The 26,931-nt window shown below is 32.8% G+C and overlaps 1 protein-coding gene across 1 annotated transcript; it reads left to right on the top strand.

Moving 5' to 3' along the window:
- The first annotated feature begins 15,534 nt into the window (after positions 1-15,534).
- LOC145640418 (uncharacterized) lies at positions 15,535-15,909 on the top strand. Its single transcript, XM_081691703.1, has one exon. It carries the CDS (start codon positions 15,535-15,537, stop codon positions 15,907-15,909), a length of 375 nt encoding a protein of 124 aa, XP_081547829.1.
- The last annotated feature ends 11,022 nt before the right edge of the window (positions 15,910-26,931 follow it).

A 26,931-nucleotide genomic window follows, 5' to 3' on the forward strand; every position in this document is an offset into this window, starting at 1 on the left:
GGTGCGATGTTGAAGACATTGTTTGGCGGTGGAGCGGTGGTACGGTGCCATGGCGTAACAGTAAGCGGCTACTATGGAGGTTTTCACTTTTTGAAGCAATAAACAGTAAGCGATTAAAAGCGAAAACGAAAGTGCAAAGTGAAAGTTAAATTGATGATCCTGCTTCAATATCCCTTTTTTCCGCCTTTGATTAATTTGGTTAAATTATTAATCCGTATATTTTTTTCCAACTAATTAAAAAATAATAATTATTTATTTTTTCCTCCTAATTAAAAAATAACAATTAATTATTTTTTCCTCCTAAATATAATACAAAACGGTTGTCAATATGACCGTTCTATATCATCTATAATAATGAATTATTATTTTTTAATTATTTGAGTAAAAAGAAACAGAGAACAGTTAACTATGCTAACCGTTCCATATGTATTAACATATAGAACGCCTCTTATATAAACACGTTCTATATTCTTCTGGAGAACGCCTACCTTTGGTAACCGTTCTATATTTTGCGATCTATAATCAAGTTTTTGGTAGTTATCGGGAATAATCATCAACAATAGTTAAAAAATAACGAGCACCACACGATGAAACATGTCGATATGGACCCCACAAATCACAATGTATTTTTTCAAAAATTGTAGTAGAATTATTTTCACTTAGAGGAAATTTGTCTCTAGGTTGTTGAGCACGAAAACATACTTCACACCCCTTAGATAAACCATTTTTATTATTGCTAATATGAGGAAGCAACTTAACTACTTTCTCTGAAGGATGTCCCATTCTTCTGTGCCAGAGCTCCAATTCTGATGTAGCTTCAACCACAGACACACGTTGCACAGTATCCAGTTTGCTAAAATAATATAGTCCGTCTCGCCGAAGTCCCGTTCCAATCATTTGCTTCAGTCAGTCCTATATAGCACACATATATGAGTTAAATTGGACAACAACATTTAATTGATCACTAAGTTGAGTGACAGAAATTAAATTGCAATGAAGATGAGGCACAAAAAGAACTCCAATAATTGTGATTTTATCGGACAGACAAACAGAACCCTCCAAAGTAGCAAATACACGGTCTCCATTCGGTAAGCCAACCGGACATTCAATGATGTGTGTGTCAAACAACCATGAACTATTACCGGTAACATGATGGGTTGCACCGGTATCTATAATCCAACAAGAATCATCTAATTTATCATTACCCACAAAACCGAGAGCACCTTCGAGTGGTCAGTGGTGAAATGGAATTGCATATTTGAAGTCTGCTCATTATTGACATTGGTTAGGGGTTGCTTTGACTGCCATGTAGGCACGTCACCCCCCTTAGCAGCATGTCCCTGCTTAGTGCAAAGAGGATATGGAGATTTAAATAAATAGCTTGAAATTTCATGCCCCAATGGTGGTTGATCATCACCGGACATGGCTAAAAAAAAAATTTATATAAAAAAATCAACCCGCTCTTGATACCATGACAAAATATTTATGAGAGAATTAGAAATAATTTGGAATAGAATTGCTTGCCTTCTCATTGATAATAATTGGGAATATATATAGGAGATAAATATGGAAATATTCTATCAAATCTTCCTAATATACGATAATATCTCAATAATTCCACATCATCTTGGGACTAAGCCATCTTTCTAGACAGATTTGTGTATCATATACTTTTTGTCACCGGTTTTGGCTAGAATGTTGCACCTTAAAACCATTGATGAGGAGAACAAGAGACTAGGCAAAAACCTTATTAAGCTGCTCATTAGAATAAAAAGAAATTTTGTCAGAAATCTCCTCATTAGAAAAACCTTTTTTTTTTTTTTTTTTTGTAAGATCATACCTTAAACATTTTTTTCTTGCGAATTCATTACACCTTATGTCGGAATTTGGGGGTTTGAATTATTTTCCGGCGTTAACTACTCCAAGTGTCTTTCACATGTTCACTCAATACCACCTCCTTCAAATTTCCCCTTTTTCCCTTTCCAATTAAACTCCCGACCTCTCTCCTCTTTTCTTCCCCTCTTTCGATTTACTTTTATTTAAATATTAGCTAGCAAATATTATGTTAAAACTTATTTTTACTGATTAGCTACCTAAGCTATTATTATCTTTGTTGAACTTGAATAATTATTATTGAAATAAAAATCATGTTTGTAAAACTTAAATTAAGTTTATTAATTATAACTTTTTGGATAAGAAAGAAAAAGTTGTGTAGAGACGTTGGTAATTTTTTTTTATTGGTAAAGAGAGCAATATTAAAGATGAATAAATTGGTAACATTTTGATTCATTGAGGTAACTTTTTTTTTTTTTTTGACATCAGCATCACTTAAGCAAATTACAAGTTAAGAGTAAAGCTAATTAAACTAGTTCGGCTATGGTTAGTCAGCAAATGTGCCTGTTGTACATGGTCTCTATCCACTTTTAGGATATTACAACACTAAAAACAAAAGCCCAACTTCTTTATATCCCTTATAGTCCAAAAAATTCTTATAACAGTTATTTCCTCCTTTCGTAAGAAATTGACCAAATTCATTGAGTCCGAATAAAGAAGCACTTTAAAAAAAAAAAACCCCATTGTAGTATACCATTTTAGAGATTTGAGAGAAGCTTGTGCCTCCGCGTGCAAGGCGGAAGTTGCTAGACAAAAGCTTGCTCCCGCATCCAAGAAATCCCCTTCATTAATTAACTTTCACAACCCATCCAAATCCACTTTTCCCACTAGTGTTTTTTTTTTCCATGAACCATCAGTCTGGAGCATACAATCCGGCTGACCCGTACTTGGCCAGAAGATATAACTTTCATGTCCAATATGTACCTGGTAGAAAGCAGGTGGTTCATGGATCGATGTGTCTAAAATATGCAACATTCCTAAAGTAGGTAAGTTTGGCTTGTTGAAATCCTGAAGAGATTGTAATGCTTCTTCAATGTTCCTTTCCAAAATGGTAGTACCACCACTATCTCCACGGAAAAGATGTTGGTTTATAGTGACCCACAGGCTCCATAAAGTTGCAATAAAGATGTGTATTGCGGAGCTATGCATATCATCCCGATTGTATAGGTTTGCATACCATCCCAAATAGAAATGGAAATGGAATCATTAGTTGTGTAGCCATCAAATACGTGGGCATTATTCCACGCAGATTTAGCCAAATCGATAAAATCTAAAGATGTGTTGTGTGTTTTCAACCCACAAAATCTACAAAGAACATTCATTTGCATAGCTCGTTGTGCAAATTTCTTTTTTGTAGGGATGGCGTCATAGAAAAGTTTCCATATGAACATACTCCATTTTGGCGAAATTTGAAGTCTCCAAACAATTTTTAAGAACTTAAAAATTTCTTTCTATGATCCAGTTCCTGAATATGTGTCTTTTGTGATAAAAAAAAAACCATACCCAGATTTAACCGTGAACTTCGTTGACGAGTGATTTGGCCAATACATGAAGTCCTCAGGCCTTTCCTTTGGAAGTTCCATTCCTAAAATTTGTTGCGCACTGTGCCACTCAAATTTCTCTCTCACAAGAGAAGCATTCCAGGCCATGACCAAGAATGTTGATCAATAAAGTCTTTTACCTTCCACCTCAAACTATCACGAAGAGTATGATTTGAATTGACCACTGTAACTTTCCCATTAACCCAATTACTTCTACAATACAAGCAGGAATGTTATCACTATTCCCAATCTTTTAAGCAAATCCTAGAAGGAAACAGTTTGCAACTTGCTGGAAACCTCTGCGAGCATAAGAGATGGGCCCTAGCACCTGATTTCTAGGTATACCATGACACATATATAACACATTCACTTTTGCATTGAAGATCTTAGCTGCTAAAAGTTGTGGATTTTTGTGCATCCTAAGAACAGTCTTGAATAAGAGTGTATCATTCATCATACTAGTTGTCCTCATTCCTAAACCACCCATTCCTTTTGGTAACTGAATAATCTGTCTCTTCGTCGAATGGATACCTTTCCCTCCACTTGTAGCCCACCAGAACCTTGTTATGATTGAGTCTAATTTGTTTACTATTGCTAAAGGCAGCTGAAGAGACTTCATAACATGTGAAGCGATTCCCATTAAAACTGAATTGATAAGCACCAATTTTGCAGATTGTGGCAATCTACATGTAGACCATGCCAGGATTTTTGTTTTAACTTTTTCCACCAAGAAATTAAAGTTTTCCGACTTTCCCTAAAATATCAATCGGATATCCCAAATGTTTTCCCATAAATTGAACACTAGGAGTCCTAAGAATTTCCTTATATATATTCGGTAACAAGATCTTGGGGAACAGAGGGACTAAATTTGATGTATGATTTTTGAAAATTTATTCTGTGTCCCGAAACTGCCCAAAATCTTGTTAAAATATCCCGAATGTTTGCGCAAGAAGAGTGATCAATCTTGAAGAAAAACATGGCATCATCCGCAAAAAATAAATGTGAGATTCTTGGAGCTCTTCTTGCAATTCTAATACCACTGAAAAGTTTAATCTCTTCGGCTAAAAGTAACATTCTTGACAAGACATCCATACAAAAAAGGAATAAATACGGGGATAAAGGATCACCTTAGCGAAGACCACATGCAGTGTGGCTTAAAGCCTTCAGTTGTTTTCTCGTTTACAATGGCCTTAAAGGTGACAGTTGAGACACACTGAGAAATCCACTGAATCCAACGTGAGGAGAAGCCATACGATTTTAGGACTTTAAATGAAAAAATGCAATCCACACAATCGATATCATAAGCTTTCGACATATCAACCTTGACATCTTTTATTATTTTAAAAAACATAACACAAAATTTAAATTAGTGTAAATTATTTTTCGTACACTTGTCTTAATTATATAAAAGCTTGTCCTTGTGAGCATGTAGAAAAGAAGTTTTAATTGGTAAATATGATATAAGTTTGGTATAATTTTGTTTATGCAAAGAATAATTTGATTTAAGTTTTTGCAAAAATATGTTTTGTAAATTATAAAAAATGATTTTGATTTTTGTTTAAAAACAAATTATTTAGGGTTCGTTTGGCATTGCTGTGGTTTTCTGTTTTTTGGTTTTTTGTTGTATAAAAGTATATGATATATGTCACATAATTAATAAAAAATTATTTAAACTTGTTAGAATCATAACAAATATGAAAACTGACAACAAAAAAGTGGAAACACCTTTTTCTTGTTTCTTGTTATTGGTTTTTAGTTTTCAAAAAAAAGGAAACAGAAAACCAAAAATGATGCCAAACAAGTCCTTAGGTTTTAATTTTAGGGTTCGTTTGGTATCTCTATGGTTTTCTATTTTATTATTTTTTATTTTTCAAAATATATGATATATGTCATATAATGAATCAAAAATTAGTCAAGCGGATTAAAATCACAATAATTTTTCAAATGGTCAAAACTAAAAAGAGGGAAAAAAGAAATCTTTTTCTTATTTCTTTAAAAAAAAACAGAAAAAAAATATATATATCAAACAAGGCCTAAGTTAAGCAAAAATAACACACCCGAGCATTAACTAGCTTAGGATAACATTGTTAATGCTGATTCTATAATTAAACTTCAATAAGACAGAAGATAAATAGAGAATTAATGACAATATACAATGATGCACCATCAAAGCCAACTGGCAGGCCAAGAACTTCACAAGTTTGGTAATATTTGAACTTATTTTTATTACCTTATTACATTCCAAATAATATCACAATTATGCTTAACATGCAAAAATATCACGATTAATATTTACCAATTTACAAATCTTTGAATTATAGTATGATATCATGATATCACCCTTGATATTTGTGTCATTTCGTGTAATATGCTTCAAAGCTAATGTAATATATCAACAAATATAAGATATCCTCATTTTTAGTAAGGTACCATCTATTTGATTTCTTAATTTTATCTATGATTTGTTTCTATTAAATAGTGTGAACACAATCTCAACTGATCACAACAATCACAAGGACAATACATTGATATACATGTAATACTAATGAAATGCGAATTAATTTGCATTTGAGTTTCAGTTTAATTTGCTATAATAACTAAAGAAAAAAAAATATACAAGTAAAAAATAATTATACAGTTACTTAAAACAGAAAGAAAAAAAAAAAACAAACTTATAATTAGATTGATACATTGAATACTACGTTGAATAAAACATTGAACACATCTTTTAGTGAAACTAATAATACAAAATAAGTGTCTATTGGTACGAATTAAATCTCACATATAACAGCACTAGTTTAATTTTACTAATAAAATGAGCAAACTCTAAATCACTTTGCACACTTTGCTACATCTTTAAACTACTTTCTAGTAGAATTGGACTTAGGAGAGACAATTACATTTATATTTAAAAAAAAAAAACTGAACATAATCAAAACTTTTATAATACTTACAATTTTCCGATTAGTTTTATAAGTGTAAAAGCATGACAAAATGTAATTTTCCTATTCATTTTAATGAAATAACTCTTGCCTTAAATGGGTTAAAAAGGGTGTGCCATACATGTAAGTTTTATAGTATACAAAGGTGACCTTAATCAAATTTACCAAGGTGATTTTTTTCATTTTATGGCATTAATTTCAACCAATCAAATTCAATATATACATCTTTCTTTTTACCAAAAGATCTCTAGCCTTAGTATATATAAATATAGAGTTCACAAGTCAAAACTTTTCTAACATGTATCAACTCTCTCTCCCATTCTTTTTCTTCACATTTGTCATCATTCTCAGTTCTTTAATAACATTTCTAGAGTTTAAAAGCTTTTGAAATGAACAACCCTAATGATGAATTCTGGTCGTCCTTAAAATTTTTCATTGCGGATGAATTTGATGATCAGCCATTTTCGGTTGCTAGTGGTGAACCGGTATGAAATTTTAATTCTTCTTTTAAATTATTTTATTCATATAATATTGATGTTCATCCTTTATATATTTTTTTTGGATTGAATGATGGTTTGATTTGGTGCAATTGTTTGTTCACATGATATGGTTGATTGTATATCTACATTGATTGGTTCATCAACTATTCTTTTTTCCCTATTAATTTTATATCTACTCGTTGATTTATGCAAATGGATGATGTTCATTTTGAAGGGCAGTGTTTGATGTTTTAAAACCAAGTAGTTTGATCTATTCCATGCATGTTGTCGCTTCTTCTAGGATAAGTACTCTAATTTGATTTGTCATTATTTTTTTATGATATTGCATGTTAAAATGATTAAATTTTAATTTTTTTGTAGTGATAGTTCAATGAATTAACCCATTTATTATTTTTTCAATCGACTTTAATTAATTTGTAATTACATGTCACAATATTTTTATTTACACATGTTAAATCAATCAAAATTTAATTTTGTTCTAGTGACCGATCAACGAAACAATCCGATTGTTTTTCTATCATTTTCTTTGTAACATTTTCTGTCCCGATTCATATGTCATCAATCAACCTTTACTTGCTTCTAGTGATAGATCAATGAATCAGCCCGATTATATTTCTACCATTTTTTATTGTAATGTTTATGTCACGGTTTATCTGCTATTGTGTGTTAAATCGACTAAACTTTACTTTCTCCTAGCAATAAATCAATTAATCAACCAAATTATCTATGTCAAGAATCATCTTCTATTGCTTGTAAAAACAATTTAAGTTTAATTTCTTCTAGTAACAGATCGATCAGTCAACCAAATTTTATTCGATCTATTGACTTTAGTTTTGTAACATTTGTGTGTGGGTGTTTGTGCCCAATGGTAGTTAAAGTATTTTGGTATTTAAAATTCCTTTTGCTCCCAATTTTGGACATATGTTGTTTAATTTCACAAACAATATTGTTACAACATTATTGTTTTATTTTCTAACCATATTAATTTTGTGTGATATCACATAAAAAAAAAAGGTAGTAATATAAAAAAAGGTAGAGAAAAACAATAAAACCGTGGGAATTAGTTGTAGGGGATCAGAGAGCTTAGGAACTCTGGGGACATGTACATATGGCGCAAGTAATAAAATACTTTCATAAAAACAATTACTCCGAAAAAAAAAAAAAAAAGAAGAAAAAATGTATAAATTATTGTATGACTACTCCAAAATTAGATTGAAAGTAATATTAACTAAAATAACGAGCATGACAAAATTAAAATAACGATTATAACGAACGTTTATAGTCAATTATTAATTGAAATAAATTTTATGTAGATACAAGTTAATCTCGTTTAAATTACTGTGGTTACATTTATTTACAAGTGTTTACACGACAATTACCGTTTATTCAGTTAATGATCATCAGCTTTAATTTCTTTTTAATCAACCAATGTAATGAATTAATCCATATGTGACATTATGTATATTTTGATTCAATTATTTTTGTTTCCCATTTGTAATGAAGTATCTTTGATTTATTTCCAAACTTAAATTTGTTGTGTAATTAATTTGATATCTGTTGATACATGCATTTATACAAAATGTCTACTGTTTTATTAATACTAAACTGTAACATTTATTGTAATAATTGCTGGGTTTTTTTTTTTTTTTTTTTTTTTTTATTGACATTGTTATTCATATATTCACAAATAGGACCTATCAACGGAGGAATTTACCGAAGAAGATTTTGAATATTTGATAAACGGTCCACCCGTTAACGTTGCCTCGCACCAAAGTGGGGTAGATGCCTCTATGGTAATTACACGTGTAGATAATCAATTCATCTTAACGATTATTTTGAAATAATTAATTTTTAAGAGAGTTATTTATAAATTTATTTATATTTCTCTACTAGTGTATTATATAGTGTTTTAAGAGAGTTTATATGTCATGTGACACCCTGATTTTTAACCGCCATTTCAATATAACATCATGCATTGATTAATGTGTTAAAATTAAAGGTAACAAAGTCTTACAAAAGAATTTTTTGAAAAGGGTCAGACAATACATATACTCCAAATATTTTGCAATACATATACTCCAAAATATTTTGCAATAAGCAATACTATACCTTGATTAATTACAGATACTATATCAGTATAAACTAGTATTATTCCAAAACTTATAAATGTTTTTGTTTCAAATATCAAGCAATTGCTTATCACATTATGATGTCAAAGTTTATTATGAAAAATAAAAATCCAATGCATCGCCCAGTTTACTAACTAGTAATACTAATTATAGGATATGATCGCTCAGACGGATAATGATGCCTCAACTATGGCATTTGAGGCGTTCAAAACAACAACGGAGAATAACAATGTTGATCAGTCAAACATGGGAACTGTTGAAGTTGCTACTAATGCTCCCTCACCTGCAGTATTGGTAAGATTTCTAATGCTTAATTGTTCAGGTCATGTACAATATATGAGTTACTACCTCTGTTTCATATTAGTTGCAACTTTGAGGTATTATTTGTGAGCTATAAAATATTCCAAAGTTGCAACTAATATGAAACAGATGTAGTAATTAATTTTCAAGAATTTCAATTCTTAAAAAGTATTTCGTATTATCACAGAATATCATACGCGATATGGATAGTCATTCCTTTTCTATGGCATGTATGGGGATGTTGACCATGGAATCATATTTGGGAATTGAAGTTGCTTCTAATAATGTTGCCTCAACTGAAGTAGTGGTAATATTTCTACCGTAAAAGTGTTTAGGTTTTGAACAAAGTATGTATTGATGAATTTTTTTGAATTTATTAGAATGTCTACACGATCGTGTAGTGTACATGATTTCCTTATTGAATTAGAGTACGTTATGTTTACCTTATTATTGTGTAACCTAAAAGTATACGTTTGTGATTAAGAAATGACGGCGTAAGCCATTTATTTTTAATATTTAATTTTCTCTCTATGCAAATCTTAACATGGTATAAAGTTAATATCTCAGGATACCATCGTCCAAACAGATGGTAATAATGCTCCAACTAACGCGGCTATGGAGATTGGGGAGACATCAGGGCTAAATTTTGCATCATCCTGTAACGGAACTTTTGAAGTTGCTTCTAATATGGTTGCCACAACTGAAGTGGTAGTACTCCTTATACCATTAAATTTTGTAGACCAATTAGGGCAAATGTATGTATTACTTAATTATAAAGAACTATAATTATTGTTACAGGATACCATCGCTCAAACAGATGTTGATGCATCAACTTTGGCAATTGTACCTTACCTAGGAACCATTGATGCATCAACTATGGCAATTGTGCCTTACATAGGAATCTTTGATGCATCAACTATGGCTATTGTACCTTACATAGGTACCGAAGAAGTTATTAATGTTGCAACAACTAAATTGGTAATGCTATTAACTTTACATCGTTTAAGTTGTGTACAAACTACTAAGTATGAAGTTTACTACTTTGAATTGTATTGAAGTTTCGATTTGCTTCTCATTGTTTTTAAATTTCTTTTCCAGTATGTCATGTTTGATAATTTCGAGTACTACGTTTTGTTACAGGGGATAACAAATGGAGTGAATGATAATTTTGCGCAAAACTCTGCAACAAATAATTGGGTAAAATGCAATATGATTGAGTTATTATGCATAGACTATTATAATGATTTTCAATTACTAAATACCAAGAGGACTAACAACAATAATAATAAAACATTGTATGTTGTTATTAATTATTCTTATTATTATAAATAAATGACTATTTGCAGGCTATAAATGTTTTTAACTTTAATTTGAGCAGGGGAAAAGAAAAATTTCAAAGTTTTCGCAAATCCACCGTTTACAAGGCTGGACGATAAAGATCAATCCTCGTCCAAAGGACCCAACAAGGGCTGATAGAGTATGAAATCAAACACTTATTTTGTTTCAAAGAAAATCATATCCGAACTATTTTGCCCTAATGTATTATCGACGGACTTTTTTTTTTTTTTTTTTTTTTTTACGAGTTATTCACTAATTTGAACCTTACTAGTTGGTTGTTGGTTTAATGGTGATTGAGACTACACTTGGTAGGGAGGGGAATGGAACTTAACCATCCAGAACTGATCCCTGAATCCGGATTAATCCAAAGGGTGACTCGGGTGGAACAAAAAAAAAAAAAAAAAAAAAAAACTAATTTGAACCCTTTTTTTCTTGCAGTTCTTCGTACATGTTGGGTCTGGCATACAGTTCAGATCCAGGAACGAGGTCGATGACTTCGTTCATTTCGGCTATCACCCAAAAAGACAAGTGAATAATGTCAATGGACCTGTTAATAGTGTGAGCATATATATCTTGCTGAAGTTGGCTAAATTGGTTGATAGTAATGTTAGCATACTTTGATATTACTCATAATCTTTGTGCTTGTTTAACTATGTAGAGGCGCTCGATTAAACGGAACTTTAACTGGAGATTGTACCAGAGAGGAGTTCTACCTGATGGCACAACTCCTATCTTTGATATCAGTTTTGTTGAACCTGGTGCTGAACAAATTTCTAATAACGTAAGTGATCTTTTTATCAAATTAAATCTTTGTGGTTGTCATTATAATTTAGTTTTAGTGTGATAAATTGAACTTACAATGTAAATATGAGGTTAAAATTTGTTATTCTATATATATATATATATATATTTTGTAAATAAATATTATTTTGATGTTGCAGATAATCTCAATTGAAGGAACGATAAGTGATCCTGAAACTGATAAGGCTTGTAAGAAAAGGAAGACAACGAAGCTACTTGATGACAGGGAAAGGGCGCTGGCATTTTTCTATGAAACAAATCGACCTCTTAAGATTAAAGATAAGGGAGACAACGACGAAGAGAAGGATAATAATGATAAAGAGAAGAACAAGTACACTGGCAAGGGCAAGGGAAAAATGTATGAAGATTAAGGATGGCAAAGGTTCGCCAGAAGCTTTAGGTAGTCATCGACTTCTTTCTATCTTTAAGTTCCGAGCTTCAAGCTCTTTTAAACTCTTTTATTAATTATCGTTTGCAAACTTAATGATGCAAAATTTTAAGATCAAGGAGAACATCCTTGGTATGGATAATGGTTTCGTTGATGGATATTCTCGGTTTATTCCTAATTAATTTGCTTGATTTTAGATCTTTGATTGCTATATATTTACACCTCTATAAGTTTGGTGTTTTTATCATCTATGTGATTATACTTGTTTTTTCTCATTTTCGTTCAAAGGATGAATGTATGGGAAAGAATTAATATATACGAAAATCTAACAAAAATTGATCCTTTGTTGTCCAAGTGCTGTCTTTAATTTACTTTGCTAAAACACCTCTGTGCTCGAATATATGACTCTTAGCTACCCATGCAATGAGAAATGAGAAAATATAGCGTTTTAGATGGCCGGATCGGATTTAAATTATACTTCATATGTTACTAATTTAAATTCGCCGGTTTAGCTAGGTTAATGTTGGGTTGTAGACCGACAACCAAACCATCAGTATTTCTAAAAATTCCGAGCGCTTTATAAAACTGTTGGTAAATTACATTTTTACCGATGAATTTTAATGGTCATCGACATTTTTAATTGGTAATTAAATGAGCGTATTCATGTAGTGTAAGTGATAGATATTATAGTTAGATAATATTTGTCGGTTATATTTCTATATTTTGTATCCTTATCATAATAGATCTCCTAACGTGATTAGGGCTAGGCTTTTTTTATTTTGCTTCCGCTACACGGCATTCCCCCCCCCCCCTTCACTGAACCTTTATTCTAGCCTCCGACTATGACTAAAGACGGTGACACTCATCCTCCACCGCCACCACCGGTGAATGAATTCCACCCAACCCTTACGGTCAATAATACCAAGAATGCAATCCCAATAAACCTAGACTACACGAACGTTCAATATTCCAATTGGGTTGAATTGTTTGAGAACCATGCGTGTGCATACAATGTTCTTGACCATATGGTACGGTACACACCCCAATTGGAAGTGTTTTTCCGAAATCTTACAGTAAGCATATTAAAAATTATTTGATGAAAGATGAAAGGGAAAAAAAATACTTGACTGATGATCTCAATAATATAGTTGTGCTACAGAACAAAATCTACTGCATTAAAAGCTATACACATCATCACCGGTGCAGGTTTCTGATGACGCACACCCCCAATGTTAACACAATTTTCTCCGTCATCCGTATACTCAAACTCGAAGGATGGAATATCTACAAGATTTGTTTTGATATCAAAGGATAGGTTTGTGTTTATGTGTTTAGGGTTCAGAGATAACAAAATTGTATATCTCAATCTGGGGGCTAAATTAAAGAAGGTATATATATGAGTAAACAAGAAAAGGAAATAAAAAAAAAATATATCTTTTCCTACACTCCACACACACAGGAGCAGCCGAGCTATCTCGCATATAGCTTGACCCTGCCGCACACTATAGCTCGGCCTTGCTGCAACACTATGTGCAACGTACCGAGCTATTGCTCACTCGCCAGCCTGAAAGCTAGCTATAGCTCGACCTGTCATCACCAAGAGAACGATAGCTCTCTAGGTAGCTCGGTAATAACTTCTTCCGATTAGCATGCATTACCATTATCAAAACTCCAACACATATTTTCTAGGCCAGGTAATCAAGGACTGATTCTCCATTAATTAGCTAGCCTATATTGAAGGTAAAAAAGTTGTATTTTTCACTTCAATTAACTGATTGAAATATGAGGCAATACTGTAAAATAATTCAAGCAATAATGTCGAAAAATCCATATGCTCTTGCTTCAATTCAAGAGGAGATTAAATAAAATATTTTTCAACCAATTCGATCGAATTAAAAAAGGAGCCCTAGTATGCCAACCTTACTCTTCGTACATCTTCCCCTTGCCTTTGTCTTTGATGCCATTTCCATTGTAGTCCTTGTAATTGTCTCCCTCATCTTCATACATCTTCGCCTTGCCCTTATCTATGTTGCCATTTCCTTTGTTGTCCTTGTTTTCATGGGCTAATGGCTCCACCATTTCCTTATCAACAATCTCCAATGTCTTCCTTCTCTTATTAGGATTATGTTCGATTCCATAATCACCCTTTTTTTCTTCACTAGTTTCTTGATTCAACCAAATGTCCTGTAACGACATCAAAAACAACATTACAAAAATTAAAATAAAAACGACTAACAAGGTTTTAACCTCACAATCAGATGTTTCTATGATAGTCATCCTTAAAAGAACACTTACGTTGTCTGGATCTTGGTTAGAATCGGGTTTAAGAAAATAGATATCATAGATATTAAAATCATCATCGGAGCTCTTTCCCTTACATCTAAACTCCCAATTGAGTTCCCTTTCCTTCCTCTTAGAAGTGCTTGCTTCAGCATACTACATAAGAAAATACAAAAAATGAAATTTGAATAGATACCAATTACAAAATAAAATAATTAAGTACAAGCTTTAAAGAAACTTTACAAAGACAAACACACCATAATCTCAGTCAGTTTATCCACATTCATCACCGCTGCTTTTGGGTGATAGCCGAAATGAACAAAGTCATCAACTTCATCTAGGGATCTAAACATTACGTCAGACCGTAAATGCACATAGAGCTGCAAGGGGAGGAAAAACTTAGTAAACTAGGGCAAAAAATGTGATAAATATACTATTACCTCCATTACAGGTTATGTGCAACGATTAGACATTTATGTTAAATCGTTGCACATAGCCTGTAACGGAGGTAGTATATAAATGAAAGTAAGAATGTTTTTGTATACTTTATAAATCCTTTCACCAGCATCTGGACAAGGAATCTCATTTATTATCCAATTTCGCAAGCGTTCACATAGTAAAAAAGTTGACACTTTTCTTTGGTTAATGTTATAAGCCAACACGGTCTGCAAAATGTTAGTACGTTTGAAAATTAAATTAGGGAAAAAAGGAAAATACTAAATAAGGAGAAAAATAATAATTAACAAGCAGGAATGATAAAATAAAAATAATCAACATTCTTAACCATATTAAACATCAAAGGCATAGTATATCTATATCACTAACAAAATTAAACAGTTTGCAAATAGAAAAAAAATGAAGTGATGGGTTTTCAAGAAATTATACACTCTACATCAAACCTCTTAAGTTTAGCAATATCTTGTTAAACCTCTTAGGTATTTTTAGCGTTTTGATCTGAGTCCACCATAACATTTAATGATTTGATGCATCCTATAATGAGTAAAACAACTAGTAATTCATGTATTACGTAATAAAGTCCTCACATAAAAGGCGTGATTATACAACAAATGACCATCTTTAATATGTAGTAATATGTATTCATCAAAAGAAGAAAATAGAGTAGATAATGATAGAATATGATAAATATTCTCGATATTATTTTGTATAGAAGGATATAGTTTGTTAATATGATCTACTTATCTTGTGAGATCTCCTAACGTGTTTAGGGATCACTCTTGTAACCCTATATAAATTTGATCAATGGAATCACTCCAATCTGAGGAGTTTTACACAAAATCTAACATGGTATCACAGCACAGGTTTTGATCAAATCTCGTTTCCGCAATTTTTTTTTGTTCTTTCCTTTTCCTCATACTAGCCGACCACCTCCCTAAACATCGTAGCTTACCCTAGCCACCCACCATGACCAAGGAAGACGGTGATAATTCATCTTCCTCTGACTATCATCCTCCCTTTAGAGTGAATAATATCAAGAATGTAATCCCCATGATTCTTGATCGTGACAAGGTCCAGTATTCAAATTGGGTTGAACTATTTGAATGTCATGCTCATGCTTACAACTTTTTAGATCATATTGACCCAAAAACTTCACGGCCTATAGGTTTATCAGATGATTTATGGAAGCGACTTGATTCGGTTTTTAAAAGCTGGATTTATGGCACAATCTCTCGTGATTTGCTTGATACGATTATTTTGTGCAAGGGAGCCACGGCTCAAGAAATTTGGGATAAGCTCAAGGCGGTTTTTCAAGATAATAAAACAACTAGGGCGGTATAGATTGAAAATCAATTCAATGCTTTACATCTCTCCAATTTTAATGACTCCGTAAGGCTCTATATATATGGTCTAAAACAAGCTCCAAGGGCTTGGTATCAACGGTTTGCTAACTTTCTCTTACAGATTGGGTTTGTCATTGCTAAGAGTGACAACTATATATTCATTTTCTTCTTTTATATGTTGATGATATTGTGTTGGTTACATCCTCACATCTGTTACGTGAGCGCATCATCTCTCACTTACGTACAGGATTTCCAATGACTGATTTAGGTCCTCTGAATTTTTTCTGGGCATTGATGTCACTCGTACTCCATCATACTTGTTTCTGTCACAACAGAATTATGTGATAAGTCATGTATAATACGTGTTTTTAGAGTCTATTTAGGTAGTTTTCGAGTCTAGAGTAGTTGTTCATAGCTTATTTTGGCTTGATTTTGTTTAGATGTGATCATACGATGCTTTTATGGGTAGATTCGTTGTTTTTGATGTATTTCAGGAATTAACGAAGATTTTTGGAATTTTACGAAGTTGCGGATTGTGATCATAGCTTGTAATTCACCTAGAAAGCCAAAGTTTGAAGTTGAATTCACTTAAGGGTAATTTCCAGCCAGACACGCCCATGTCACTCAGAGACATGGGCATGTCAGTGTGCTTTGAGAAGGCAGAAATTTGGAAGTCGAAGTTTCATATGAGGCACACCCATGTTCATTTGAGGCACGCCCATGTCGAGTCGAGTGTTTCGAGCTAGCAGCTACTTGCTAAGGGAAGCATGACCATGTTGAATGCGGGCATGCCCATGCCTCTTTGAATGAAGTTGGCCCAGCGAGACACGCCCATGTTAGAAATTGACATGCCCATGTTTCGCTGGAGATTGAAGTAAAATTGAATCTGGCTTTTGACATGGGCATGTCCTGTGTGACACGCCCATGTCTGGACGACTTTGGTTGGTTTTAATCTGATTTCTTTCCTTATTCTATCCTATCTTTTAGCCTTCTTATAAATACTCTTTGGAATTATAATTTCATAATCTATCATCTTAGACCCCTAGTTTTCTCTCTAGACTTTATTTTCATTGTAATTCAAGATTATGCACTCAAGTTTCATCATTTATCTCTCATAATTCAAGATTTGGTAATTTCTTATTCTCTTTAATTCCTTTTATTATTAATTATGTTTTCTTTAATTCTTGTTATTATTTTCATTAATATGTGTGAGTAGTTTCCCTGTTCCAAGATCTACCGAATATGATTGATGCATTAATTAATTCTTTAAATTCTCTAATGATAATTGCAATTAATATGCTGAATTGATTGTATGCCAATACTAGATTAGGGATAATTGGTATTGTTATTATTCCATTGTTTTAATCGCAACGGGAGTTGGGTTTTGACGGATTTGAATAATAAATCAATTAAGGGTTTGAAGTTAATCACGGGAGTAGTTGAATGGATGATTAGAAAGTTAGAGTAATGTGCTTAAGGTCTTTAATTTACATGATTCCACGGAAGTAGGCTTGATTGTGATTAGAGAAGCCATTGATAACTCGGGAGAGACCATTGGTACTATATAGGGATTACTTTTCCTCTTCAATCAATTGAATTATGTGTTAGGGGTAGAACGACTGTTGTATTAATTGTATTTGTGGTGATGCTTGATCTTGGATGTTTTTAGCATTGAATTGTCATATTGTTTAGATTTAATCATTTTAATTAGTTCTTTAGTATTGATTCTTACTTATTTGAATTGGTTACTTGCTTAGTAATTGCTTAAGTAAATTTAATTAGTTGAACCATAGTCTCTTGGAATTTGACCCTTGCTTGCCCGTCTACATAGTAGTGGTCTAGTTAGGTTTATTTTTATTAGATACGCGACACGCCTATCAATATGCACAGGAAATATTAGAGCGTGCAGGTATGGCTAGTTGTAAACCAGTTGCAACTCCAGTGGATACTCAATCCAAGGTTAGTGCAGAGACATGGCCGAATTTCATGATCCAACACTTTATCGCAGTCTTGCAGGTGCACTTCAGTACCTGACATTCACTCGCCCTGATATAGCTTATGCAGTTCAGCAGGTTTGTTTATTCATGCATGACCCCAGAGAGGCTCATTTTGATGCATTAAAACGCATCATGCGTTACATTCAGGGTACCATTGATCACTAGTTACACTTATATCCTTCATCATCCTCGCAATTGATTACTTATACTGATGCAGATTGGGGCGGGTGTCCTGACACTCGTCGGTCGACCTCAGGGTATTGTTGTTTTTTAGGTGACAATCTCATTTCCTGGTCGTCCAAGCGTCAGCCTACTCTTTCTAAATCAAGTGCAAAGGTTGAATATCGTGGTGTCACAATTGTTGTTGCCGAGGCATGTTGGCTTCGTAATCTTCTTTTGGAGTTACTGTGTCCTCTTAGAAAGGTCACGCACTGTTGTGTATTGTGATAATATCAGTGCCATTTATTTATCTCATAACCCCGTATAGCACCAACGCACCAAGCACATCGAAATGGACGACATTCATTTCGTTCGAGAAAAGGTGGCGTTGGGGCATGTACGGGTCTTGCACGTTCCTTCACGTTATCAGTTTGTTGATATCTTCACGAAAGGCCTACCTCGACAACTGTTTTTGGATTTCCGTTCCAGTCTTAACGTACGTCCTCCTCCCGCTATGACTGCGGGGGAGTGATAGAATATGATAAATATTCTCGATATTATTTTGTATAGAAGGATATAGTTTGTTAATATTTTGTAATTATCTTGTGAGACATCCTAACGTGTTTAGGGATTACTCTTGTAACCCTATATATATATTTGATCAATGGAATCGCTCCAATCTGAGAAGTTTTACACAAAATCTAACAGATAATGAGATACATATCGTAATAACTAATCATTATTCATATTGCATTGTACCTCATTTTTCATTATTGCATTGTTTTGAGCAGCAGCAGCATCAAACAACATATGCAGTGGATCTTCAACAACATTATCATTGTTACCATTGGCCGTCCCATTTGTCATCTCCTGCAATAAAAAGTATTACTCGAAATTACCTAAACTAATATACTTCATAATAATTAACTGAAATTAATGTGACAAGTAATTTAAATCGAATTATCACATCAGTTTGTAGTTTGTACAAATCTTAAACATTGTGAGTTTAAAAGTATTACCACATCAGTTTGCTCCACGGTTGCTCCGATTGCCAATAGCGCGGTAGTTAGGGCATTACCATCTACTTGGCTGAAGTTATCCTGTAATTGTGTTTTTTTTTTCTTTTAATAAAATCCTTAAAAAATAATTTAGAATTAATAACACTAATTAATTATTTACAGATATATACTTACCGTAGAAGCTTGTACTTTGTTGGGAGAGGTACAAATAGAGGGCGGAAAACTCAGCAACTTTTCATAAGCTTCTTCATCAAATGCAGCCGTCGATGCGTACTGTTTTGTGAAAATATTTATATTTATATATAAAAAAAAATGGTATCATTCAGAAAATTTTTTTAAAAAAAATTATCAAATGAATGTAACAGTATAAACAATAGGAAGTATGAAAATGTATGCATGAACAATTGAACATAATCGATATCAGGTACAAAGCTAACAAATCAGTAATTCAGCAAAAGATTTTTATTATTATTATTTTATTTTTTATTTTATGTTTTATTTTTTATTTATTATTTTATTTTTATTTTTTGAAAGGAGCGAAAGATTATTTCATGACAGCCAAGGACAATAATAATAAGAGTAATAAAATCAATAAAATAAAAATAAATAATTCATTTAAGCTTTTTTTTTTTTTTTTTTTTTGGAAAACTCATATTAGTTTAATAGGAGAAATAAATAAAATTAATAACTTTTTTTGTCAGTTTTTATTTTTTGTTATAAGAAAAATTAATCTAGATTAAAAAAAAATAATAAAAAAATAAAAATAAAAATAAAGTGACAAGCTAAACTACTAAAGTCATAACAGCTTTACATTCACGTTTTTTGTGAAAAAAAAAAATGACAACTGTACGTTCACTTATTAATTAGTGGTAAATTAATAGTTATTTAATGATTTTTCAAATTTTACAAAAGTAATTAATTTTAATGATTTTGAACATCTGAATTCATAAAAATAAGGTAAATAGTATAAAACGAAAAGAGATAGAAGATGAAAGTATAATTAAGTGTTGATCCACACTTTAACACACTGTTCGCATAATTGTTGGTTTAAGACAGGGAAAAAAAAAAAAATCACTTCCATTGTATTTCAATCTATAAGTGTAACAGTCTGTTTGATGAAACATGTATGTTTTTATGGTCATCATACATGTTTGATCTAATTGTCTAGTAAGTTGAAAAGAACTTTAAATTAATTTTAAAGTACCAAAACTTCAAACTACACACATTATCTTTGATCTAAAAATAATTGGATAGATTTATTGATCCAACGGCTCGTCATATATATATTTAAAAAAAATAATAATAAACTTTGACTATTTTTTTTTTTTTAAAAAAATAGTAGATAAATCGTGACAAAAAGTGTTACAAATAAAGGTCAGTGAAAAATAACATGGTTGATTCAGTTATCTATATATCTCTAAAAGAAATTACGAGTATAATTTGATTGATTTTATACGAAATAGTTGATTAATCGTGACATAAAACATTACAAAAAAATGTTGGCACATAAAAATGTAATCCGATTGATTTGTTGATCTATTACATACTAACCTCAAATTTTTTATTTTTTTTTTGAACGGATCTATCACTATCCTCATAGTAAACTTAATTCGATTAAGAAGCAATAGCAAATAAATTGTGACATAAAACGTTACAAAAAAAAATAAAAATAAAAAACTGATAGAAAACCAGATCTATTCATCAGTCATGTGATAGCAAAAAAAATTCATGACACTAAACACTACATAGAATGAAGTTGATAATTTTTTTTTAAGAAAAAATAAATAAAAAAAATTGATAAAAAAAATCTTGATGATAAATAAACCAAACACTTCCTTCAAAAATATCACAAACACAAATCAACAATTTAAGATATAAAATTAATATGAAATAACAAGAATAGACAATCAACCAATAAAACAAATTGTTACACTAAATTAAACCATCATTCATTTCAATTCTTCTTTTTTTTAAAAAAAAAAAAAATCATTCATTTCAATTCTAATATATACAAAGAATGAATGAACATTGTTTAACTAATAAGAAATTGAAAAAAAGAATTAAAATTCCATACCAATTCAGCAATAGACGAAAATTGTAGATCTTCTACTTCAGAAAGGGTAACTCCAATCAATGGTGAGTTTTCATTAAGATTTGCCATACTTTTTAAGGTATACAAAAATGTTGTATTACAATTGAGCAGAAGGATGAAAATTTTTGTGAAGTTAAGAATGGGGGAGGGTGGGAGATATATAATTGAAAAGTAGTAACGTTTGGACTAAAGGATTGGCAATATGATTCTAATGTAAAATAAAAATTATTACCATCTAAGGAAAATTAAATGCAACCTTGTATTTTATATAAAATCACAAGTAAGTTGCAACCTTCACCAGTTATAAGCAAGAGTTATTTCATTAACAAGACTAGAAAAATTAGTCGAATCCGCTTAACAGTTATCTACGTAAATAGCGAAGTAGTGAATTAGGGTTCGTTCACGTACTCGTTAAATTTATATAACTAAACTAGTGTTGTTGAATTGTGAGATTCGTTCCCCACAGTGAGGCATTTATTACTTCGGATATTTAGTAAAGTGAATTTCAAATTTAAACTATTTAATCCGTATTTCATTAATGTTGCGTGTTTAGTAAAAGTATGGTACGTAGGCATGGTCCTTAATTCCTTACAAAGCCATGTTCACTTCACCTTAACAAATAATATTCAATAAAATAATTTCATTTCAATAAAAATAATTTCAGTTTAGTGAAAATAAGTTCAAATTAATAAAAAATAAGTTCAGTTCACTAAAAATAATTTCAGTTTAGTAAATTTCAATAACCTTACATAATAAATATAACTGAAAATCAATAAAAATAATTTCAATTCAGTAAAATTAATTTCATTCAGTAAAAAATAATTTAATTTCAGCAAAAATAATTTCGGTTCAGTAAAAATAATTTCAGTTCAACAAAAATAAGGCGAAGTGAAAGATAATAAGTGATTAACTGATTATATCATACTTTGTCCACTCAATTTGATGTATTTCATGAAAGATATAATTCTTACTATAAACGGAATATATGCATAATGAATATGATTTCCTGCAATCGATTATGATTTTTAGACTGAAATGGACAATATCTTTGTTGATTTATTGTTTTAAAAAGTCAAAAGCATATTACCTGAAATGACACAAGTAAAAATCAAGTGTGATATTATATTACTACATATTTAAAATTTTTGTATATATATCGTGATTATTAATTCTTTATTTTGATTATTTGAAACATGATCAAGAAAGATATATTGTCACTTTCAAGTATCACCCTCCTATTTGGATTAGATGGTGAATCATTGGAAATTGTCTTTGATTCTTTTTTTTTTTTTTTTTTCTTCTTTCTTACCTATAAACTCCTTTCATTTTATTTAATTTTTTTTTTTAAAGCGCATCAATTTTTGACTTTTTGTGGGTCTATTTTTAATAATCCAACAAATTGTTAATTACTCAGTACAATATTTTTACTCCATTCAACCAAAGGCACACACTAATTAATATTGAATTGCTTCCTTAAAAAAAATGGCATCAATTCTTGAAGGCCTGAACCCATGACTGCATTTAATCAATGTAAAGTTTTAATCATTATTCCATCGATAAAAGTTGTAGCTTTAATACATTCCACAATATGATGATACAAGATATCGTGTTATTAATGTAAAAACTTTAATGCCTATAATACACTTGAGTAACAATTTATGATAACACATTTTTCATTTTGTTAGATCATACATTTTTATTTTTATGTTTGTTTAGAGAGCGGCAACAAGAGCGGGTAATGAGAATTGATACCGGAGTTTATTCCTGGAATCGGGAGGAAAGCGCTAATCACTTGATATATCCCTCACTCTCATATTATACATTTTCTTAAAAACAAGTTACTTGAATTAGAAATTAAGCTGTGAATACTAGGAGACTAAAAAAACATGATACAAAATGTTGCACTTTTATAGATAACCAAATTATGGTGGGGCTCGGACATTGCACCGAGCTGCTACTTTAAAACATAATATTAGTAAGGGATTTTATCACTGGTACCCTCAAAGATTTGACTTTTATCAATGGTGCACCTCATTAAGTTTTCATTATCAGCGGTGCCCCTAATATTTTAGCCTAATTGCTACAGTGATCTTTTTGTTATTAAAACGTTTATTAAACGTTAAGTTGGGGTTTTTGTGTTGTTTAAGGAGTTTGAGAGATGAAAATACTAAAATGCCCTTACCCCAAGAACTCCCTCCAAAATTCTGTTTCTTTTTCCCTCCCTTTTTATCGATTTTTCCCTCTTTCCTCTCTCTTCTATTTAAACTCTCTGCTTCTTTAGAATTCCATCTTCTCTTCCCTACTCTTCTCTTCTCTTCAGTTTTCTTTTAAAATTCATACTCATCAATGGCTTCTTCTGGCAGGGATGCATCTTCAAGGAGCATCAGTTGTGAAGGTGCTTGGTTCAGAGGCATGAACTGCAATTGCCAACCACCAAGATATGCAGACATTAGATTTTCGAACTCAATATCGAACCCTATAAGGCCCTATTATAAGTGTAGGCTGTGTGAATTTTTTATGTGGGTAAGGGAAGACAATATTGTAAGGGACATTGGAGGGAGGCAAGGAGATGCAGCATATATACATGCATTAAGGGCTGAATTTGCAGATTTTATGCAGAAGACTGATGCTTTTGCTGATTTTATGTACATAGTGGTGAAATTGGCTGTGGTTATGTATTTGGTGTTACTTTTAGTTACTTTAAAATAGATGAACTTAGTTGTTGTTTTTCAATAATTGTCAAAGTGCAATGTAGTTGGTGTTTTATTTTGGAATAAAGACATGGATTTGTTTCTTTATTTGTGTATATTACATCAAATTATTTGCATAGCCAACTGCAGCAAATTGCAAGGATGAAACAAATACAGTACAAATGCTTAATTTGACAAAAAAAACTTAATCATAAGTAACTGATGGCAAATAAGAAAGGTCTATTATTTGCACAAAACTTGTTCCAAAAAACAACTTAGTCAAAGTTTTAAGTTGATTCCTAAAAACCTCTTATCAAAAAACAGTACATTAACACTTAAAATGATGAGCTTTTAAACTATTGTTCCAATCCAAAAAGTAATTAGTTCCCTAAGATTGCAAAAGTAGCAGAACAGGACAGTGTAGGATAGCATGCTTCATGGCTGTGATTGAGACAAGTCTTAAGGTTGGCTGGACATATGAGATGATGAGATCTCTGTTGCAGCTCCAGCAGCTTTGGACTTAACAGCAGCTTCCTTGGCAGCCTTTGATTGATCCCTCACCCTTGGATTTTTAACCACCAATGCCTCACTTGCTTTCAATTCCTTCCCACTTAAACCTCCTTTGCAAGTCTTTTTGTTGTGGCCAAAATTTCCACAGCTGCTGCATCTCACAATTTTTGCCCTCTTGCCTGGTTGCTCTTCACCCTCTTCCCTTCTTCTGTTTCTGCTGGGCCTTCCAACACCTCTCTTCATCTTTGGTGGGGCAATCTGGTTGGGGTGGTTAGGATCAGCCGGTGGCCATTGAGAGAAATCAGGAATTGGGTGTATGGCATGGCAGTACACCTGCTTGTATGTTTTTGCAGAATACCATGAGCTAACATAGTTGTGAGGATCTACTTTAGCATGCAGCATAACTCTGATTGCATGTCTGCAGGGGATACCAGACAACTGCCAAGCTCCACATGAGCATATTTTGTTGTTGAGACTTAGAGGGAATTGAGACTTCCCCTCATGAATCTCATACTCTCCAGGACTTGACTGATATGCCCTGCATGTGCTTGTAGCTTTGTTGATCTCTCTGAGAAGCTTAGCAATTTTAGGGCACAAGTCCTCATCATTCTAGTCTTGTGCTCTTTGATGCCTTGATGCAATTCTCACCATGCAAACTCTTCTAATTCCTGTTTGAGATGACAAATAAAGGAACATTAGCACACATTTCATCCAAGTGCAAACATGATATTAAGTTATAGTCACATATACCTTCAAGCAATGTTAAAACTGGTCTGCATCTGTCTACCCCTAGTGTGGACTTGAAACTCTCAACAAAATTTGAGGTGTTGGAGTCATTGCACACATTTGGATCAAACTTATGTTTGCTCCATTTTGTCTGATCACCCAAGTCAGCAAACCATTTCATCACATCTGCTCCCCCTTCCTTTTGTAGCCTTTCCATAGCCTTTCTGAAGCTGTACACATTAGTGGCATTGCATGCCCTCCAGAACAAAATGTACATCAAAGGCCCAGGAAAAGCTTTCTTATAATTCCTACTCAAATGCCTGCAGCAGTATCTTCTCTTTGCTTCTGGCCACACATTGGTCAAGGCAATATCTACTCCCTGACATCAGCCAACATAAACAAGCATTAGTTTAAAATAATGAACATACTCAAACTTGAACAAAAAAGTGAGGTTAAGACTTATACCTTCTGCCTGTCAGAAATGATGGTCCAGTCTTTCCTCCCTGATTCCTTGACAATGTTGTATATTTGCCAAAGAAAGTATGACCATGTCTCTTTGTCTTCTCCACTTACTACAGCATATGCTAATGGGAATATTTCATTGTTGTCATCAATTGTAACTGAAGACAACAGCACACCCCCATAATTTCCTTTCAAATGGGCCCCATCAACTCCAATCAATGGTCTGCACCCAGCAAGGAATCCCTTCCACTGTCCAGCAAAGCTAATGAACATACTAGTGAACAAGTTCACCCTAGGTATGCTCTCACTTAATGTCCAACCAACAAATGCCTTAGACTTTGGGTTAGTGGCACATGTCATGTCAGCATACCTAGGCAAATGAGAGTAAGACTCATCATGGCCACCAAACAGCTCTTCAATCACATACTTCTTGAGCTTGTACAGTGATGCTTGTTTCATATAGATGCCAAACCTCTGGAACAGAAGCTCATTGAGAGCCTTCCCTGGAATATCTGGAGCTGCCCTTATATCTTCCATGACCTTTGGAGCAGCCCACTTGACAGTGCATATAGGGTTGTAGGTCTCCAGACCTCTGCAGTTATGAACAACATGCCAAATCTTCTTTATTGCCCATGTCTTCCCATCAGACAACCTACTGGCATGAAGCCTCCATTCACAACACTCTGCATAGCATGTGACAGTGTACCTTTTGTTGTCTGTAGCTATGACATTCAAAGCAAACCCCTCTTGAACTGCATAATCTTTTAGTGTTTATCTCAAATGACCCTTGTCTATGAAAAGCATCCATGGCCTTAGAGTAATTTTTCCAAACTTGACCTCTTCATACACTTCCCCCTGCCCATACAACTTCTTAAAGTAGTCCTCATCATCATCTGAGTCCACAAACCCAGCCCAAAACCCAGCCTCCCAGTTATCTTCTATGTGGGGTACACAGTTGACATCCACCCTTTCATCTTCAGGTACCTCTCCATTAGGTTGAATTGTGGTTTGGATAGGTGAAAACCTAGGGCTTCTTCTAACTGGAAAGGTTTTAAACACAGTGTGTGGGGATATGGGAGATGGGGGGTACTTCTCACCACCAGAGGTTACTACCCTCTCCATGTCAATCTCTGCATTCACTTTCCCTTTCCCTTTCCCTTTCCCTTTCTCACTTAATTTTCCTTTCCCTTTCCCTATCTCACTTACCTTCCCTTTCCCTTTTGATTTTACCCCAACAGAACTCACTGTAGCCTTAGCCTTCTCACAAACTTTCTCAAACTCTTTCCTACCCTTAGTATATTCCTTCCTTGACTGAGCATTGTCCTCATCATTGCCTTCCTCATTCTCTTGCATCATATCAGCCCA

Source organism: Chenopodium album, chromosome 7, assembly GCF_948465745.1.
Source record: "Chenopodium album chromosome 7, dcCheAlbu1.1, whole genome shotgun sequence".
In the NCBI taxonomy this organism is placed as follows: Eukaryota; Viridiplantae; Streptophyta; class Magnoliopsida; order Caryophyllales; family Amaranthaceae; genus Chenopodium; species Chenopodium album.